The sequence below is a fragment of the Macrobrachium nipponense genome, chromosome 6 (genome assembly GCF_015104395.2).
Source record: "Macrobrachium nipponense isolate FS-2020 chromosome 6, ASM1510439v2, whole genome shotgun sequence".
Taxonomy (NCBI): Eukaryota; Metazoa; Arthropoda; class Malacostraca; order Decapoda; family Palaemonidae; genus Macrobrachium; species Macrobrachium nipponense.
In genome coordinates this window covers 121,660,077-121,678,674 of record NC_061108.1, presented here as the reverse complement: position 1 = coordinate 121,678,674, position 18,598 = coordinate 121,660,077, and the positions used below count along the sequence as shown (strand labels likewise).

General features: G+C 39.8%; 1 protein-coding gene across 14 annotated transcripts in view; it reads left to right on the top strand.

The window, feature by feature from the left end:
• The window catches only part of LOC135216083 (epsin-3-like), a 305,512-nt gene that overhangs the window by 58,239 nt on the left and 228,675 nt on the right, over positions 1-18,598 (top strand). For 12 of the 14 annotated variants that reach the window (XM_064251088.1, XM_064251087.1, XM_064251095.1 and 9 more), the window contains exons 5-6: positions 13,956-14,045; positions 15,462-15,515. In XM_064251088.1, coding sequence (XP_064107158.1) covers positions 13,956-14,045; positions 15,462-15,515 — 144 coding nt within the window. The remainder of the gene's footprint in view (positions 1-13,955; positions 14,046-15,461; positions 15,516-18,598) is intronic. The other 2 variants (XM_064251091.1, XM_064251086.1) reach the window with 1 other exon arrangement.

The window sequence follows — 18,598 nt, the reverse complement described above, 5'->3', positions numbered from 1 at the left end:
CTCATAATAGGTTACGAGAAAGTCTCTCTATTCTTAGGGAAGGAACGCAGTTCGGCGAGGGAATGGTTGAGCCTTCTAGGGACCCTTTCCTCGCTGGAACAGTTCTTTCCTGTAGGAAGACTTCATCTTCGTCCTCTTCAGTTCTTTCTAAAAAGAATGTGGAACTGGAAGACAGGACTACTCTCGGACTTGTTTCCCATTCCGTTAGAGATAAAACATCACTTGGAATGGTGGTTATCCCCATTACAGGAAAACAGAGGGATATCCCTGGAATTTCGGAACCCAAGCCTAGTGTTGTTTTCCAACGCGTCGGAGACGGGTTGGGGAGCAACCTTGGGGCCGAGAGAAGTGTCAGGCACCTGGACAGCAGATCAGGTGTCCTAGCACATCAACTGCAAAGAGCTCTTAGCTGTTCACCTGGCTCTAAAGAGCTTCGAGCCTATAGTCAGAAACGGAGTAGTCCAGGTAAACTCAGACAACACCACCGCTCTGGCATATATTCGGAATCAAGGAGGGACGCACTCGTTCTTCCTCTACGAGCTGGCAAGAGACCTTCTCGTATGGGCATTTCAAAGGAACATCTCCCTCTTGACAAGATTTGTTCAGGGAGAGAGGAACGTGAGAGCGGACAGGCTGAGCAGGAGGAACCAGGTCCTTCTCACAGAATGGACCCTCCACTCAGAAGTGTGTCAGAGTCTCTGGTCTCTTTGGGGGAAACCTCATGTAGACCTGTTCGCCACGTTCCTCTCCAAGAGAATAGAAGTCTTTTGCTCGGTGGTAGAAGACCCCAGAGCATTAGCAGTAGACGCCTTCCTACTAGACTGGTCGAACCTAGAGGTTTACGCATTTCCCCCATTCAAGATTCTGGGGCAAGTGCTCAGAAAGTTTGTGGCCTCGAAGGGGACGAAAATGACACTGATAGCCCCTTTTTGGCCAGCGCACGATTGGTTCACAGAGGTAGTGGAGTGGATGGTGGACTTCCCCAGATCCCTTCCAAGAAGGACGGATTTGCTCAAACAACCCCACTTCAAGAGGTATCATCAAAACCTCCCCACTCTCGCTCTGACTGCCTTTCAACTATCGAAAGACTTGTCAGAGCAAGGGGCTTTTCTTGCAAGGCTGCAAGCACAATCGCTAGAGCCCGCAGATCTTCTATAATGCGAGTATATCAATCAAAGTGGGAGGTGTTAAGAAGATGGTGTAGGTTGAAGAAGCTGTCCTCCTCCAGTACCTCTGTGACCGAAATTGCTGATTTCCTTCTGTTCCTGAGGGAGGAATCACACCTTTCTGTATCGACCATAAAGGGATACAGGAGTATGCTTTCGGCTGTATTCAGGAATAGAGGCTTAGATCTTGCAGACAATAAGGATCTGCACAATCTAATTAGGTCCTTTTAGACTTCAAAGTCTAAGGAACCAAGTCCTCCTAGTTGGAATCTAGACGTAGTCCTAAAATTTTTGACTTTGAAAAGGTTCGAACCTCCCCATCTTGCCTCTTTTCGAGATGTCACAAGAAAGTGTTTGTTTCTTTTGTCTCTCGCAACAGCCAAAAGAGTTAGTGAACTGCACGCCCTAGATGCCAGGGTGGGTTTTAAAGGAGACTCAGCCACCTGTTCGTTTAAGGCGCTGTTTCTAGCGAAGAATGAAAATCCTTCGAAACCCTGGCCTAGGAGCTTCGAAGTAAAAGGGTTGTCCAACCTGGTATGTAGAGAGACAGAAAGGTCTCTTTGCCCGGTGAGAGCACTAAAGTTCTACCTGGATAAGAAGAAGCAGATGGGTGGTTCTAAACAAGGTCTATGGTGCTCCGTGAAAGATCCAGCAAGACCTATGTCTAAGAATGCTTTAGCCTTCTTTGTTAGAAGCGTCATAACAGAGGCACATAAGATCTGTCCTGATGACTCCTTTAAACTTTTGAGAGTAAGAGCTCATGAAGTTAGAGCAGTCGCGACATCTCTCTCTTTTCAAAGGAATACATATGTCGCTAAAGAATATCTTGGAAGCGACTTATTGGAGGTGCAATTCGGTGTTTGCATCTCACTATTTGAAAGACGTTCGTGTGACTTATGAGAAATGTTTTTCTCTAGGTCTGTTTGTGTCAGCGGATACGATCCTGGGTATGGGAGCGAGCACCGATCCTTAATTATTCATGCGTACCTTTTAGTTAGATATGTTCTTGACTTCCTGCTGGCAAGAGTGCTAGATGTTGCACAGGCGGGCGTTTACTATTGCTCAGTAAGGAACTCTTGTGATATCTTCTTAGAAGAGTATAAAATTTTTTTTTGAAATTACTGTGTGCGTGTTTACTGTGTTTTTGGAGTTCTGGTTGTTTGTGAAGAGTTGGGGGATAACTCTTAACAATCTTTAGTGGTGGTCAGGATCAGGTGATCGGGATTGGTTGTGTGCTCCTTTATAAGGTAAGGTGTGTTGTCATATAAGTGGATCAGCACCCATTGACAAATACCAATTAGGCTCTGCCGAGTATGTGGATAAGACCCCATCGGTAGACCCACAAGAACTCTTGGCCATAGATCAAATATCTCGCTAAGGCCCTTGAGGTGATGCAGACTCCTGGGGAGCAGCCATGAAGTCTTCCGCCTATCAGGTAGGAACCAAGGTCTATAAATACCTACAACATATGTTGTTTACCTGTCTATTTCAGTAGTTAGCTGTCTCTTACCCTCCACCAAAGGGTGCCAATCAGCTAAGTATATATCTGACAGGGAAGTTGAATGTATGAAAATGATGATGTTATGATACAATAAAGTGTCATACATACTTACCTGGCAGATATATACGATTAATGGCCCACCCAGCCTCCCCGCAGGAGACAGGTGGAAGAGAGAAAATCTGATAGAAAACGGGAATGGTTCCTAGTCCTGCCACCCAGGGCAGGGCGGTAGATCACCTGACCTACCTGTAGCGAGTGCCGCGAAATTTGAATTTCTGTCGGGGACGATAGAGTCTATAGCTAAGTATATATCTGCCAGGTAAGTATGTATGAAACTTTATTGTATCATAACAATATCATTTTAAACCAGTAGAAAACCAAGTGTTCCATACGCCTTGATATTAATACTTATGATATTTCGATTAATAGCCATCTTCTCCATATAGTAATTAAAATCATCATCCTTTTATGCCTCAAAGAACAGATAATCTCTACAAATAAAAACATTAGTAAAAGATTACATCTCAGAAGGCTTAGATTATTTTTTAGGCCTATAAATCATTTTGCATCATACAAGCAGCTTTAACATAGCCTGAAACTTCAACATTAAAAGAAAACTGGTTGTAATTCATATTCCTATTATATTCCTGAAAGAACAGGCAATCTCTACAAATAAATTCATCAGTAACAGATTACATCTCAGAAGGCTTAGATTAATTTTTTAGGCTTATATAACATTTTGCAACATATAGGTAGCATAAACGCAGCCAAAAACTTCAACATTCAAAGAAAACTTATTTTAATTCATATTTCTATTTTGAAAATGTTGTTATGACTGTTGGTTTAGCTTATTAGGTCTACTTTCATAATGCTGCAGATGTGGTTATGTTGACCAGTCTGAGGAGCATGCTTAGTGTGCTTTCAATGCTGGCACCGCTAACCTTATCACATCGCACTTTGAACTTAGCCACGTAAATAAAAAAATTAGTTCAAATCACGCAGATTACAAATTATACCAATGCATAAAAGGGATCATATCTATTTAACCATAAGGAAAATAGGGCTAGCTGTGAATTTGAAAACTTTTCGACATGTATGACATTACAAATAAAAAAATAGCACTACTTGGCAATGTCACCTTGAGTCTGAGAATCTGGACGATATAAAAAGAATCATGTCGCATGAGATTTGAGCACCACTGTACCTTCATAACACATTCAATCTCTTTAATCTGTAAAACAGGTTGAAAAGAATGTTTCACCATAACCCCATTAAGTATACATATAACTATCACAACCCTATGATGTTCTTTGGGTTGTTAGTCCTTTGTGTAACAGAAGAAGTGATTCCCAATGTGTATGCACTCTGTGGATCCACAGATGTATTTCAGTCAGTGAAGTCACTGTACATAATCCTACAGTGCTGTAAAGAGCTTATAGGCTTCTTTGCCATGTTTTTGTATTGACTGAAGTTGTTGGTCAAGTGCATTTTTTTGCATATTTTATCTGCATAGCATTTTCTTGAGTGTTTTAGTGAGTTATAAGAAAGTCATTCTACAATTAGTTGATACTTTAAAGATACCAGTGTCATCTAGATTGCCAGCTTTGTCAGGTACTAGTATTTATAAATGGTGAAATTTTCATCAGCTGAAAAATTGAGCCTTTTCTCTCTCTCATGTTGCTACTAAAGCCCAGACTTTGTGTTAACAGAGAGTTGTAACAGTTTCACTCTGGCTCTTTCTGAAGTACTTGACTATCTCTGCCTCATACCCTCAATCTATCCCATTTCTAATGACAGATGTGTTACACATCATTTACTCTCATCACCTGCCTCATTGTAGACATGGCTGACTCTAGTTTCACATACTCAGTGGCACCTGTGCTTTCAGATTGGTCTGCCTTCTTATTTCCACCAGCTGCCTCTATACCTGCTTGCTTGACTCTCATATACCAGGGGATCAGCTGATTTTTCCATGATGTGTCAAGTGGGTGTTGATGACCAGCAAGGATATATGGTTTGAGGCAAGCAGCGTAGAGATGACAGCTACTGTTCCTGTGACCAACAGTTCTACCTCTACCAATTCTAGATGAGACTCAACCTGTCCAAACTTCAGGTTACTGACATGCATGTGCCTGATCTTGTTCCTGGCTTAACCCTTAATGGACGGGCATATTCACATTAGGATCAATAACAGGTTTTGAGTGATGGACAGGCTAACTCATTATGAATACAGTGGAACCTCAGATTTCATACACAATCCCTTCTGGAACCTCCCTTGAAATTTGAAACATACAAAAACCGAAACAAAAATTCCCAATAAGGAACCCTACCAGGAAGGGGCTCGCCACCTTCTGAAGGTTGGTCAGGCGTTCCTCTGACGGGAAGGCCTTGGCCTTTACCGTGTCCAAGTCCATCCCCAGGTAAACCATCCTGGTGGTGGGCACCAGGTGCGACTTCTTCCAGTTCAGGACGATGCCCAGTTGTCTGCAAAAGGCCAGGAGATTGTCCTTCTGCACCTCCAAGAGTTTCTTTAGGAGGAAAACACACTACACACAAGGAATGGGACAAACAAAGGGAAATCGGGCCAGTATCGGACGAGCTGGAGTGTATGACCGCTACAGCGACCAGGAAAGAACTGGAGACTGGGTTATAGGTTGCGTGGTCTTCAACCCCTGGAACATTTACCTGGCTGGGGTAGAGGGAGGAATAACTAGTTTTTTCTGGTCAGTACCGGATTGACATCCAGGTTTCTCCTATGATAGCAGTTTGGGCTAAGTATAGCTAGGAAAAATACAAATTACTAAGAATTTGTGATTTTACAGTTATACCCCAAACTTACGCGAGGTTAGGCTCCAGACCCCCATGAGCAAAGGGAATTTTTGCGTAAGTTTGGCACTGTCTCTAAAAATGCTAAAAAATTAAGTTTTCTTAATAAAACTAATATTGTAATACTTACCTGAACACCTGAATTAGCCCTGGTCACTGGCCAGCCTGAACTTTATCCCCACATATTTACTCACTAAGTGGGTAAATTTAACTGTCAGTGTTACAAATGCTGCAGGTAAAATCTAGTCAAATGAGTTACCTGCGTTACCGTTGGCAACGCTGCCGCAAATACCGGCCACCAGAGGCCTGTCTCCTCAGTTGAATCATTCACTATCAAATTGAAGTGGGGAGGAGGGTGGGTAGTTATGAAAAATACAAATTAGTTACAAATTTGGTATTTTATTATGAAAACTTCATATTGCAATACACTCCCTGAACACCTGAATTAGCCCGATTAACAACATTTACTCGGAGGTGGGATCAATCTAATTCAGCCCGACCTGTCCACGAACATACGCAGGTATCTCATAAACAACCTACCATATATAAAAGTATGTATCCTCACCTAGTTATCTAAGTCGGAGGTGAGGATGTTTGTTAAAGAAAGTACTTCAACATCAGTGTTGTGTAAGGTACCGTCTGAGTCAGAAGTACCTCCCATGTGATAAGCTATACTTCTTATTCATGGAGGTAAAAACAAATCTCCTCACCTGGTTGTCCAGCTCACTAGGTGAGGATGTTTGCAGAGAAAGTACTTCAACATCAGTGTTGAGTCTAAGGTACTGTCTGAGTCAGAAGTACCTCCCATGTGATAAGGTAAAAACAAATCTCCTCACCTGGTTGTCCAGCTCAGTAGGTGAGGATGCTTGCAAAGGAAGTACCACACCGTCGGTGTTGAGTCCAAGGTACCGCCTGAGTCTGAAGAACCTCCCATAAGGTATTCTATACCTCTCATGTATGGAGGAGAAATGGTGAACCTCCCATGTGGCTATCTAGCCTCTCATGTATGGAGGAGAAGTCGAGTGTGCAGGACCTTCAGTTCTCTACTGCTCACTGATGTAGATGACTTATGCTGAAGGAGTTTTAGTTATTCCAACATGACCATCGGGATCTGCCTAACCTCAAGGGCCTAAGGAACAATACACTCAGTCTAAGCTTGACCAACAGAAACACTAGAGTTCATTAGACTATCACTGCCTCCCTAAACTTCTAACCCTAAAGTTCATTTAGACTATCACTGCCTCCCTAAACTTCTAACACCCTAAAGTTCATTTAGACTATCACTGCCTCCCTAAACTTTTAACACCCTAACTCTACCAAGCCAACTATAAAACTGAGTTACCAACGACAGGACCCCGCGAGTAACCTCTCTGAAGAAATTGAAATTCCCTAAGGTACGGTGTTGTGAAAAACCACACCCACTCTCAAATAATCACCTACACGATCGCCAACACCGAAACGTTCCTCTGGAAGCCAGAGGGTTGCCCTCCACAATACTTTGAGCCCTTGGACTGCCTAAGAACCCCTTCTTATGAATGTCTAGATAGCGCTGAGGCAATGATTTAACAAGAAATCCCTCCTCACCTTGACAAGAACATAGTATAACCATCAGAAATGTTAGCCTGGTATGCAAACCCCCTCGAAACCAAAGTTGAAGAGGTTATCAAACAGTCCAGGCTCAGAGAAACACCCATCAACTCTCACCACATCCACACAGAATGGGACAAGGCCTCCCACTAGCTGTGAAAGGTGTCTTCCAAATACGAGCCTCATGATCCATATCCTCTACCACATGAATCAATGAAGGAACCCAATAGAGAAAAGCCTCAACTGTCTCGTAAACCAGTAGTCGGATTCCGGCAGAGGAGTTACCCGCTACCTCATACAGAAAGTGATGCTAGCCAATGTCCTTCCCCAAAAACTGTCCGACTCGCCGAAACCAGATCAGCCTACTTGATGTTTTACAGACTGCTGGTTCAGTTGAATACAACGTATCAAACATTCCTGGAATTAACTGTGAGATTCCTCCAGAGCCTGGAATGCGGAAAGAGAGAAAGGACAAAGTCCACAATCCGTTATACTTGCTTCCTTTGCCGGAGAACCAAAAACCCACAACTAGCAAACAAGTCTCTCTTCAAAGGTATCTATCCTCTGTCAGACCTGTCCGGCCACACCGGAACAGGAAAAAGGAGAAAGGCGAACCCCCACAAGAGCAGCACCCAAGAACCCAGAACCTACTACGCCTGGGTATCTCTGTCAGACCTGTCCGGCCACACCGGAACAGGAAAAGGAGAAAGGCCGAACCTCCACAAGAGCTGCACCCAAGAACCCGGAACCTACTACGCCTGGCTGCTCTATACCAAACGACATACAAGATCCTATCATATCTGAGCCATCGATCCGATTGCGCAACGATATACCAACAAGAAGATGATAAACTCCTGAGCAAGTCGTACTCGACTGCGCAACCCGCACTCCCCCCAGACATGATGATGTAACCCCTATCCGACCTCTGTCCACCCCCCTCACAAGAGCCAACTGTCACCAGTTCCGCAAAACCTGTAAGAGTTAGTCACTCGACTGCACATACCCTCACTACACAGGGACAATAGCGTTACACCTGAGCCGAACATACCTTGGCGATGAACGCCCAACCCTGCGAGTCACTCCCACACTGTTGCGCCAAACGTGTGCCAACCAAGACGATGACCTAACCTTGAACCAGTCTCACTTGACTGCGAAACTCCGTACTCACCAGTGACTATGACATGAGACCGGGCCGACTACAATAGGCGAGCCACATCCCCTAAGAGCGAAGAGGTCACAAAACGCGATCCAACTAACGCCTGTTACCAATACTAAACCTGGACTGGAGTCTGGAGCAAGTGAGGGAAGGAAGTACTCCCAGTAGACACGGAATTAAGGTCGAACCCACATTGAAACCCCTTAAGGTAGAAAAAGAGAAGCAGAAGGAGAGAGGTCACTACGAGTAACCACCGGAGCACCTACCACCGACATTGTGCAGGTGGAGAATCAACTGTGCGGTACACAGTGCTTAATGACGGGTTACGAACTGTGGAACCAATGGGAGCCGCAGAAGGAAATTACCAGCTACCCTAAGAAAAGGGGGCCGAGCGCACAAAAAAAGTGCTAACTACGACGCAGACGAACTGCCAACGGCCGTAGCCCCCCAGCAATTACCACGGTAAGCACGTTACGTCTCACACACCTAAGGTATATAAATGGGAACGAAGAAGGAAGATTACTAACTACCCTATGACACAACCGGTATCGATACAGTCAACGATGGTGCAGATGAAACTCCAACTGCCGTAGCCCCCGCAAGAACTACAGAGGACACATTACGTCTCAAAACAAGTAAGGTTGAAAATACAGAGTTGCGGATACCGCCTTGAAGCATGAACACCAGCAGCCTGGGAAATTTCAGGATGAAATGATGAAAACTCTGGCTCTGCTGTGTTATTGGCAAAGAAAACAGGATGAGCAAAAAGACTCCGAAGCGACATCCGAAGAATGACCAGTTAAAAGATTTTGTAAAGACGTAAGTTTTAACAGAAAACTGGTCGAGATAACTAGACCGACTCTGTTCCCCACGATAATCCGACAAACATTAGAAAATCAGGAAATTATTCAAGACGTGATCGTGCATACAGTCCGTATTGAAGATACAGTAATTGACGGCGTTAATTCGATTTACAATGGGGTTAGTAATTAAAATCGGCATTACATTGCAAATAAGTCTTCCTATATCTCTCGCGCAGCTGGCGTAGGCAGCAGCGTGCAGTCAGACAGCGAGATTGTTGGGTTAAAAAATAGAATTTAGGCTAAAGGGCGAGTATTGGGACCTATGAGGTCATTCAGTGCTGAAAGGAAATTGACAGAAAAGTGTTTGAAAAGGTGTAACAGGAAGAAAAAACCTCTCTGTTGCACAATGAATCAAGTGTTAGGAGAAGGTGGAAAATAGGATGAATAGAGAGAATATGAAATCAGGAAAGTAAGAGAGAGAGAGAGAGAGAGAGAGAGAGAGAGAGAGAGAGAGAGAGAGAGAGAGAGAGAGAGAATTACAATCGTCTAACATCTCCACCTCCATAGATTTGCACCCTCTTCTAAGTTAAAAAGTATTATCTTAATGATATGTACTCATATAACTGCGTATAGCTATGAACAACTGAACGAGAACTTGTTGCTAATATGATCGAATGTGATAGCAACATCATTTTATTGTATTCATCCGCATGCGACAGTAATTACTATATTCATGTTATAAATGTAGCTGAAGCTGATAAGGCAATATTACGTGCATCAGCAACCTGGATAGCAGTCCCAAGCTTTGTATGAATTAAAACGCAGCCGTGGTAAAAGAAACTAATAGCATGAAAGGGCTCATTTACTGTTGTTTTCACACCGGCAAAAGATTAATAAAGGTTCATAATACCTAAGAAAACTAAGTGAAAACGAACGGAAACGCTGAATTTACGCAATCTAACCTGAGGGAAAAACTAGCTTCCAATGAGACGTATTAGTCAAATTTTGGACTTAAATTACATCCTAAGATGAATAATATGACATTGTTCCATCTAAGTTAAGTATCCAGATATTCATTATGCTAACTAGGAACAAAAATATTAGCCAAGACCAAGTGATATGGTTGAATCTGGAGCCAAGGAAATAGACTAGCCGGCATCATTGTCTGTCTAAGCCACACCTCCTTACAACAGCGTTGTTTGATGACAAGCTTGTGTAATTGTAATTTAATGAAAAGTAATCAATTACATATTGTAAGGTAATTAAATGTAACTTTATTAGGCCTAATATTAATTGCAGTTCTCAAGGAAATTTTATAATACAACTGGTAATTATTTAGTAACTGTAAATGACATAAGCACAATGTAATTACTGACGACAATTAGTCTGTTAAACATATGAAGACGTCATACAAACGAATTCCTTATATCTGGTATCCGATTATATGGCACAAGATACCATTATTAACTATGTTGAATGTCAACATAGTTGAAAACACGTCTCCTTCAAGACAACAAACATGGCATAAGTGAGGAAGAGTTGTTACGTTAGTCATGCTAGCCAATCAGGACAAGAATGAGTTGGATATGGCGATGCAAACTCGTATTCGCCATCAGCTGATTCCAGAACAAGAATGACTACCAAGTTAGTATTTATACTACGCTAATATGATGATACATATAATACCCTTATAATGCTTTAGTCGGACAGAATCTGATCTTCATTCCTGTTCGATTACATTCATATTGAATTATCCTAAGATCGATTATCGTTCGTGTTCAATTACACCAGTACTGAATTATCTAAAGTCAGAATGCCTTGAGCCTACAGCGTTAGCCACTGTAAAAATTACTCTACCGATATGTAGTACAGCAAATACTTTAGGCTAGGCTAGGCTACTGTATATGCATACGATATATCATCGTGAACACTAGGCTAGCCGTAGTTAATTTATTTGATTCTCTACATTCTGAATTATCGTGAGTCAATATGCATAGAATAGAGAATTAGTTGATATTAACAATTATCATATCGTATAAGTAGAGGAAAGGAACCTTTAAGACGAAGGAGCAGTATTCAACCCTTCAGAACCCGACAGACCCAAAATCAGATCTGAACGACCAACCATGGCCTAAAAAGTAAAAAGCTTCTGATGCAAGGAACTCAAAGCATGAAAAAACCCAAAGAGGCTCTAAGGACACTGCCCTCTATAAACTATTACTTATAATAGAAAACAGACCCGAAGAAAGCCTGCACTCCTCTTCCTAAACACTATGTAGCCTATTGTCCCTACTCGTCTGTATCTGACCTAAATTTTCATCATCATCCTGAGAACTTACACATCGAGGGAAGGGGAAATCTGCTGCCAACACTGCCTGCTCCGCGCCGGGGGGGCCGGCAGAACCTACCCACTCGGAGGTTTGCAGTTCTCCATTACCCCCAGCACCCGTTAGGGCTGTTTCTGGAACAAGCAGGGGGGCTGAAAAATAACGATTAGAATCCACTATACAGTGGTCCCCCCGTATTCGCGGGGGATGCGTACCAGACCCCCCCGTGAATAGTTAGAACCCGCAAATGTTTGGAACCCCTATAAAAATGCTAAAAACAGCCTATTTTGTTAGTTAAAACTCAAGAAAAACCACTAAAAATTTTCACACTTGGTTTTTTTAATAGTTTTATCACAAAAAGGGCATTTTATGATGAAATTGATAAAAAAACCCAGGAATTTGTGGATATTTCTAATAGAAAAATACTGCGAGTGCGCGAATTTCCCGCGAATAATGCGGGGAAACGTTCTCGATAGAATGTGTGAGTCCGCGAATCCGAAGAATGCGAATACGGGGGGCCCACTGTACTACTACTACTACTATCTCTATTTTGGTTAAATTATTCGTCAGGCTAGAAATATGCTAAACTTACTAGATGATAACCTGTCCACTAATTTCTTGAATAGCTAACTAACGTTTCCTTGTCTCCTAACCAAGATAACCTGACTGGTATTGCACTGAACCTTCCTACACAAAATAACGAAAAGAATGTCGATCATGTGTGAGGGTACTCTCATCCTACGCTTGAAGGGCGTGCAGAGCCAATGAGCACCAACATGTCCAGCAGTAGAAGGCTCGATCGTCGAACTGTAGATGAAGTAGAAGCAGAGGCGTTTGCAGATGGCAACGACGTTTATTTTTGCAGACGGCGACGAAGTTTATTTTCTAACTTATCCATAGCGAGTACAAAGTAGCTATCCAAAGTCAAACGGGAGATAAAAATGTTAATCACAGTCCAAGGTCGTAATCTGTATCCAAAATACGAAAACTCTTTGAGTGTGGTCGGGCTAAATGACCAAAAGTTCGCCTGATGTGGGACTAATCCGCACAGCATGGCGAACAAGAAACAATTGAGGAGACAGGCCTCTGTTGGCCGGTATTTGCGGCAGCGTTGCCAACGGTAACACAGGTAACTCATTTGACTAGATTTTACCTGCAGCGTTTGTAACACTGACAGTTAAAATTACCCACTTAGTGAGTAAATATGTGGGGATATAGTTCGTGCTGGTCAGTGACCAGGGCTAATTCAGGTGTTCAAGGAGTGTATTGCAATATCTGGACTATTAATAAAAATATGTTGGATTCCAGCACATGTGAGAATTGAAGGAAATGAAAAAGCAGATACCGCTGTTAAATTAGCTTGCACTCTTCCATCAACAATGACATATGCCCCAGTATCAGACTGGGTAACCTCTGTCAAGCATTAAGTATATCAAGACTGGCAAACAGATTGGACATCAGTGCCAACAAAGAACAAGCTGAGAAATATAAAAAATGAAGTTCATTCATGGATGTCATCATCCCAAAAAGAAAGAGCTAAAGAAGTTCTATTAACAAGACTACGTATAGGCCGTACAAGATTTTCACATTGCCATTTGATGTCAAATACACATTCAGACCCTATGAAATGTAATACATGCCAAACACCAATGACTGTCCAACACATATTAGTTGATTGTCCTATTTGGAACCATCAGAGAAGCTTATTTTTTCAAAATCCATCATTAAAAGGCATTCTTGCTGACAGCAAAGGTTTTTTATCTAATAGAATTGTCATGTTCCTAAGTAAAACCAGTTTTTTAAATAAAGTTTTTTTCAGGATTAATTCCTGGAAACCAGCCCGAGAAGAGCCTTTATTAGGCTCAGAGGTCTGGATAAACTAATCCTTTATAATAGTAATAATGATAATAATAATAATAATAATAGTAATAATACTTGCTTTCATTTGAATCTTGTGTAGAAATCGACGCAAACACCATAAAGTATAACCACTCACCAATTCTTTTTATTTGTTCAATATATATATATGTATATTTTTATTTTCCCCTTTCTAATGTTTTACTTTATTATAACATTTATATTCTTACCTTTAAAATATAAATTTCTTAAATAACCATAAAATTTCTGTCACTTTCGATCTCATCATGTTATTCATCATGTCTGATGACTTACATGTCTGCTCATGTTGACAAAGTTATCGTGAACTGTCATGAGCTGTCTGTATGGTTGCTGAGAAAATTGATTAAACCACTTATATAATAATATAGCTCACCATGCACTCATCCTACTATGACAAAATTTAAAGACTTGAGTGTATGCTACCTGACTTGACCTCTTTTGTGCTAGATTGGAAATGGTAGAATGAAGTAGCATCCTTCATTTACTTGAATTCTGTAAAACTACCATATATTTACAGAATAAAAGAAGATTTGGTTTCAGACCTTCCTTTATATCCAGCAAAACCAGAAACCTTTGCCTTTCAAATCTACCCAAATCCTAAAACCAGTTGGGTAATTTCTGCTCTACCTTTGGAACAGTACATTCCCACTCTTGGAATTAGAAAATAAAAAAGCAACCTCACTTTTTCAGGATGACGAGCGACTCCGAAATGAACGAGTCCGGGCACTGAAGGCCAAGGAAAGATTTGCACAGAGTGTATCTGGAATTGGCAGTGACAGTGTAAGTACTTGAAACCTTTTTCTTTTGTGAATCAAGTAATTTACGTAATTTTATTTAACCAAGTTTCCTTTATTTACTTTTTGGCATCCTGTTTCCTTATGCTTTGTTATTGATTATTAACATCAGCTTTGTGCAACAGACAAGACATGCAGTCAAATGATTTAATTTCAAATTTGATTATTTCTTTTTGGGTGGACCATTTAACACTTGCAGGGTCAATTTTGCACAAGATGACCTTTTTATAAAACTTCATAATAAATTATTTTAAGAGCTCATGTTACCATTTACAGGTAACTTTGTGTGTCATGCATTTTCAAGTCCATAATACCTCAGACAGTCTCTATTTATTTCAATGTTTACATAAAAAGAATGTCAAATAAACCCACAGCTGCCATGACAGCTATGTTAAATTCCTAATTCCTAGTTATTTTCTTTCTTGTATGCTGTGTAATTTCATACCAATTTCTTCTTCTCGGTACACATATTGGTATGTTTAAAAAAAATATAAGAAAATGATTGATTTCTGTGAATTGAAATAGTTGTTTTGAACAAAGTTGTTTATGCAGTCACAAGGATACATAATTTTTCTCTTTTGTAAATTCTAAATAACGACACAAAATTACTTGTTAAACCATCATCTCAATAATAGTTTATATGGATCTGAATTTAATTGCCTAAATATGTAAGGATATTAATTATAATATCCTTAAAGGGATTTCATAAGACTGCTGTTCATGGAGTCTTTTCAAGTAATGCTATATATTGACTATCCTTTGTTTGATCTACACATTTTTGCAAAACACTAGGTTTTCTCAGATGCCTTGTCTGGAGTTTGCATTTTGTTAAGCTTCATGAAAGGAGATATATTTTTGTTAGTGAACAAACACTCATGACCTTATTTAGGGAAAGAGAAGGAAATATATTTTACAGCATTCTGTGATTTTTATGGTAAAAACTTGAAAAGTATCTTCAGAAATATATGTGCTTTTCAAAGTACACTTAAAAGTTCAAAGTAACTTTAGCAATTTAAACTTTTCAAAGTAAGTACTCATTTATCGTTTTATCTGCTAACGTATAATGTTTTTTCCAATTTGTGGGGAATCACAGATGGGGTAAATTTGCTAAGAATGTTATGGTTTTCAACTCTGGGTATAAATTCCAAGCCCCTTTTTAACAGGCACAACTATTTTTTGCACCTCTCTTTGCACTAACTTTGTAGATGTTTTTAGTATTTTGTTACTTTGACTTTGATTTAAAGCTTATTGGCTGTGTGTTGATTTTCCTAATTTAAACAGTAAAAATATTCAGGTGTAGATTTTCCATAGTGATACTCTTTTGTTGCAGTTTCGTAGAAATGGTTTGGTTGTTGTTTGGGTGTTTTAATAATTTTGTATCATTTATTCATGGAAACTGCAGAAGGGAGACCGTCATTATGCCGAGGAGCTGACCATAATCTGTGAGGGTGATAAGGTTGGGATATTTCTAAAATGTGTGCAGTAATACTATTGTGCTACATGTAGGTTGGGTACTTGAGAATACTTAGCTAAGGTTGCTCTTCAGATGCTTAGGTGGCTGAAAATGTAAAAATGCAAAGTGAAAAAATAATGCAGGTGGATATTCTGCAAGAAAAAGTCAAAATGAATTGTTTTGAGAATTTTAAAAGCTTGGCATAATGCTCTACTTCTTTAATTGTTGAGGGTCTTGTTAGGAATACCCATCATTCTTTCACATTTTGCATTTTATAACTTTATTTACATATTAGACTTTGCTACGGTTGTAGTTCTGTATGTTACCAAGTAATGTACGGTAAAAAATATATACAATACACCTTTGAAAATATTTTGAAAGGTAGATTGCTGTATGTTGGTAATAGTTAGTTATATGGAGAGAGGTAGTGTTTCCTAAGCCAAGAGATCATTATTTGTGTACTGTATGTACACCAAGAAATGTAGTTAATGAACAATTATTGTTTGTTGTATGTATAGGGTATTAGAAGGTTAGAAAATTTATAGGAGCAGTTTTTAAAGCAAGCTTTCAACAAGTACAAAATAATTGTCTTGCATATTTGTACATATTATTTCAATGTGAATGAATGCAGATCGTTTAGCAGAGAGATGCTCCTGCCTCTCTCATCATTCCATTGTGTATTAAGCATCACTTTCAAATTTTAGTTGTGCATTTTCTGTAAACTGGTTGGGAAGCTTGTACAGTGAACAGGTTATGAGTTCATATTTGGTATGAGCAGAAAGGGAGGATGATATGAAGGAAAGGAGGGTGATAGAGTAGAAAATAGCTTACCTAACTAAACCATTGAGGGCCAAGAGAAAATGTATAGAAGCATTTTTGGAAAATTTCTCTGATGTTACCCGATTCCCATAAAGGAAGACAGACAATACCTGATTCCCATAAAGGAAGGCAGACATTACCTGATTCCCATAAAGGAAGACAGACATTACTTGATTCCCATAAAGGAAGACAGATATTACTTGATTCCCATAAAGGAAGACAGACATTACTTGATTCCCATAAAAGAAGACAGACAGAAGTCAGTTCCCTTCACATACATACAGACTGGCATCTTCATATTGCTGAACGTTGATATGGTTAGGCTTGAAGTTATTTGAAAATGGGCTGAACCATCTAGCCCATGCATCATAAATTCCCAACTTAAAGGAGATCACAGTCTGTAACTTGGACAAAATGAGCAATTTTGATAGCATAAGTAAATTGGCTTTAGTCCTTTTGAAAGACAAAACAGTTGACTAGGTGACAAATTTTTGGCAGTGTAATGTAACAGAGGGATACAAGGTTGTACCATTTTAGAGCTCTTCAAGCTGCAGAAGGAACTTGAATTTGTTAGCCTCTTTTGTTGTTTTATGATGAAGTCACTGTCAAACAATCATTCATTGATGTTCAGTTTCTGTTGTATGAGTGTGACCCAAGTTAAATCAATACAGTTTGTTGATATGATTTGCTGGACGCAAAATTGAGAAGGCAGTTTTGAGATCTTGTTGAATTTGTTATGGGCAAAGTTTAAGTCTAGATACTCATTTGGGAGACTTTTTTCTAGGGAGTCAGTGGACAAAAGGAAGACATACTTAAGAGAAGAACAGAAACTCGCCATAGGGAACAGACCATCGTTCTTGGCTTTGCAGTTTTGTCTTTCAGTAAAGACCCACTCATCCTGGGTCAGAAGGATAATCGATATCCAATGGAAGTGTTAAAAGGTGACATTTCCTGTATTAGCTTTGTTCCACCACATTGCTTTCCATTCGACTTTGATTGATAAGTTTTCAAAGGTTCATAAAGAGCAAGTATACTACTATTATACTAATTGTAAAGCTGCAATTAAGGGAATCGCCAAGAAAAGTTTAAGAGGGAATTTGTTGGGGGAATAAAGAAAATGGAAGCAGGGTGAAGGTGTAAGGTAGAGGAAGCATTATGAACAGTCAGTCTTCAGAAGTGAAGTGGTTGATGTAATATAAAAGGAGTAGGGTGACACTTCTATGAAGGCACAGATGACCATGAAGAAAGGCCGGAGATTACCTGAATTACAGAAAGTTCGCTCTAGATAGAGATGGGAGGAAAATCATGCAGATTTATGAAAGGAAAGCCTAAAGTGGAAGCATAACAGAAAAGTGACAATTTTTAGATATTTTTTATGTATGGGAAAGTGTTCATATTCTCTGCTGAAACAGTATCAAGGTATTCAAGCCCCTTATGGTAATTTGTCTTTCAGTAAGATGAAAGCTTATTGCTAAGGAGACCACATTTTGCTTTTAGTACATTTTGCACTGATAAAAAGTTTCTAGTATTTATGCTAGGTTTGATATTATTTATATGATTATATTTTCCTTGTTGAAATATTAATTACAGTACTATATCTGTGAATGACATTTGCCAAGTGTTTTTGAGCAGTACCTTAATTTGTCCAATATTTGCCTTCAAACCAAATCTGAAAAGTGGGATGTACGTAGTTATATAAAAAAAGATGTAGCCAAATATTTAGATTAAAAGACACCCATATAATATAATGACTTTTACATTTTAATTAGTTCTGATCCTTCTCCACAAATATGCACCATAGAGGAATTTGATTATTTGGCTGTTGAAGATTTCAAGTGCTTTTTTCAACTATTTGAGAAGTTCATGCAAGGAAAATGTTTTTCATGATATGACTGGATAGTGAGGATTATTATTATTAAGGTAGTTTCCGGGGACAACTGCATCACTTCAAGACACTTTAGTGCAAAGTGAGAAAAGACCAATGGAAACAGAAGAATAGTGAAAGGCTAATTAGGGAAAGACCAAAGGGAAAAGATGGGAACTGAAAGGCAGAAAGTAATACCACTGGAGCTGAAGTATTTCTGTCTGTAAAGCATGCTGTACAAAAGGCTTACTGTAAGTGAAACCTTACTACAGGTTAGGTAGTGACTAAACAAAAAGATGTATTTTTAATTTTGCATGGACTTACTACAGTCCATTAGTAGTAGTTGATTGCCATTGTTGTTCTTTCAATGATTTCTTACATAGGGACTTTATCAAAAGCTTTG